This window comes from Limulus polyphemus, unplaced genomic scaffold, assembly GCF_000517525.1.
Source record: "Limulus polyphemus unplaced genomic scaffold, Limulus_polyphemus-2.1.2 Scaffold2706, whole genome shotgun sequence".
In the NCBI taxonomy this organism is placed as follows: Eukaryota; Metazoa; Arthropoda; class Merostomata; order Xiphosura; family Limulidae; genus Limulus; species Limulus polyphemus.
Window position 1 is genome coordinate 62743 of NW_013668316.1, and position 2801 is coordinate 65543.

Consider the following 2801-nt stretch of genomic DNA (forward strand, 5'->3'; position numbering starts at 1 on the left):
TTAAAACCAAAACAACTTTTATGAAGTTTAAATTCGCAGGCCTGTGTTACAATTTCCACTACAAAACGGACTTATGCATTGTTCCGAGTTCACGCATTAGTATGGCTACAGGCATGTTTTGATAATGCTGCATTAACGCTCATCAAATTTTTCGCCCGTTGAAGTTAACCTTTCAGATCTTCTATTTACATAAATTTGGGCCACAAAGCTTGTGTAAGAACGATTAGTTAGGTTACACTGTAGTTTCTAATCAATATAGGACACTTGTATGTTTTGAGTCGTATGTGTCAGCTGATTGTGACATTATGACTGATCTTATTTCACCTTTACGATATAATGTTTTATACTTTTCGCGTAAAGCTACACAGAGGGCTATCTTCACATAACCGTTCATAGTTTTTTACCAATAGACTAAAGGGAAGGAAGCCAGTCAATAATCCAACGCCAACTTTTGAGCTGCACTTGCTTGATCAAAATAATGGGATTTGACCGTCACTCTTAGTGCATCCACAACCTCAAAGTGCAACAACGGTACGCGAACCATGAATTCTCGAATTTATAATGCACGTATTTTAATTACTAGACCACACCCGACCCTTGAACCATACACTTTTTTAAAAAATACATGTTTACGTTATAATCATGTTAGGTTTAATTTGTGTCGTACGTTTAATTGTATTTGATTTGAATTATGTACATATGTTTTTCAAAGTAAATCTAAAATCAAGTGTTTGATTTCTTACAGAGGATGGTTTGTTCTGTGTTAAGGATTACAAAAAGTATCTCACCAATCAAAATATGGATGTTAACCGAGCCCAAGAATGTTTCCAGTTTATGTTAAATGTAAGTTCCTGTGATCTGTACAAATACAAAATGTAAGATCTACAAGTAATTAAAACATTTGTGTTTTAAAAAAAGCACAGTACTAAAGCATTTAATTTTTTTTAGTGATACTTTAATCAAAAACGTAAAAGTAAACTATAGTACTTCAGACTGTTGATTACGTTTCTCTAGAAAACGTTTTTACTTAATATTGTTTTTCTATATTTACGTTACTAAGTCTATAATATTTTACTCCTACAATTATTAGGGCAATGCCTGAAATTAACAGAAATATTGAGAAGAGGTTTAGAGCACCAAAATGAGTAAAATCAGTAAAAGTCTCAAATACTTACAATTAATCTATTACAGGATGAAGATAGAAGCAACGGTAACGCCATGACATCAGATAGGTTTAAAGACCTAGTGTATGAATACTGGGTTTCTAGTGATGCAAACAGTCAAGGAAAATACATCTGTGGTCCGTTCGATTCTGCAGTGATGGATGAATTAGAAAAAATGGTCAAGAAACGTCAATGATCACATTTACACTTCTTAAATTCAAGATTTTTTTTAAATGTTGTGCTATTTCAAGTTTTGTAGTAACTCATTGCAAATTAAATATTAATCTTTTTCTACGATAGATTTATCTTTATATCAGATTTCAGCCCGTGATGAGGAAGACTCTAGGATTAGGTTTTTAAAACTACGTCATGATGGTCACTCAACTGAAAATTTACAAAGCTTATTTCCTTCCGCATTTGACTCTCTCTACCTAGTGAAAATGAAATACGATCTTATAATTTCCAAATGTTTAACATTACATTGTCGATCATTTTAGGGTTATCCGAAAACTTACTTTGTGTTTGTAATAGCTTTTATTGATCTCACAGACTTATGTTTCCTTAATCACAAAGAGTACTTAAAGTAATAAATTTGAAATGTTTTATAAAAAACCGTTATTGGTGATTTTAGGCACGTGAACTTTATTTCATTTTTTTAAATAAAGCACTTCTTTAAAACGTATTCACAGCCAGTGAGGAAATATTGGTTACACTTGATAGCTTAATTTGGTCACATTCATCCAAGGCAAATAACAATAATAACTAACAGTCAAATGAATTTCGAAAATCTTTCTTTCCTTGGCCTGTCCTTCCAAGATTTGATGGCCCCCAGTTGGGTCAGCGGTAAGTTTACGGCCGTACAACACTAAGATCGGGGTTTCATTCCCCTCAGTGGACATAGCAGATAGTTCGGGGTGCCTTTGCGCTACGATAAAGAAACAAATAAAAATTTTATGAGAAAATTAGTTCGTGAATCTTAGATTTTTGAATTATTATAAATTATTAGTTTTCAAAATTAAGGAAGCTGTCTGCTATTAAGTTGCAAGAAGTCTTTACTGGCAATGAATTTTTATATAGTCATATTGGTTAGTTGTAGTCGGTTCCTTATTCGAGGGCCCGGCATGGCCAGAGCGCTCGACTCGCAATCTACGGGTGCCAAGTTCGAATCCTTGTCACACCAAAAATGTTCACCCTGGGGGCTTTATAATGTTACAGTCAATCCCATTATTTGTTGGTAAAAGGGTAGCCCAAGAGTTGGCGGTGGGTGGTGATTATTAGTTGCCTTCCTTCTAGTATATCACTGCTAAATTAGGGACGGTTAGCGCAGAGAACCTTTGTGTAGGTTTGCGCGAAATTCAAAACAAACCTATCCTTTGCACATGCTCAAATCACCTCAATCTTAATTACTGCATCTTCTCTCTGATGTTACAAACCTCCATCTCCAGTCTAGTTTCTGCGCCTAGCATCTCGTCCACCTCATTTATACCACCTCCAACCTTTTAATGTGATAAAATTAGTTGGACAATACGTTGTGCTTTAACATATATATAAAAGATAGCCCTGCGGCTAATCAATAAGCTTGTTTGTTTGTTTTGAAATTCGCGCAAAACTACACGAGGGCTATCTGCGCTAGCCGTC

The 2801-nt window shown here is 34.7% G+C and overlaps 1 protein-coding gene and 1 long non-coding RNA gene across 3 annotated transcripts in view; one reads left to right on the forward strand and one right to left on the reverse strand.

The window, feature by feature from the left end:
• LOC106467689 (sarcoplasmic calcium-binding proteins I, III, and IV-like) overlaps positions 1–1462 on the forward strand; it is a 23290-nt gene extending 21828 nt beyond the window's left edge. For both annotated transcript variants that reach the window (XM_013928067.2, XM_022395890.1), the window contains exons 6-7: positions 746–843; positions 1192–1462. In XM_013928067.2, coding sequence (XP_013783521.1) covers positions 746–843; positions 1192–1359 — 266 coding nt within the window. In that variant the 3' untranslated portion in view covers positions 1360–1462. The remainder of the gene's footprint in view (positions 1–745; positions 844–1191) is intronic.
• A 109-nt stretch (positions 1463–1571) lies between these two features.
• LOC111087829 overlaps positions 1572–2801 on the reverse strand; it is a 14732-nt gene continuing 13502 nt past the window's right edge. Inside the window, exon 3 of the long non-coding RNA XR_002612459.1 lies at positions 1572–2088. This is a non-coding gene — a long non-coding RNA (uncharacterized LOC111087829). The remainder of the gene's footprint in view (positions 2089–2801) is intronic.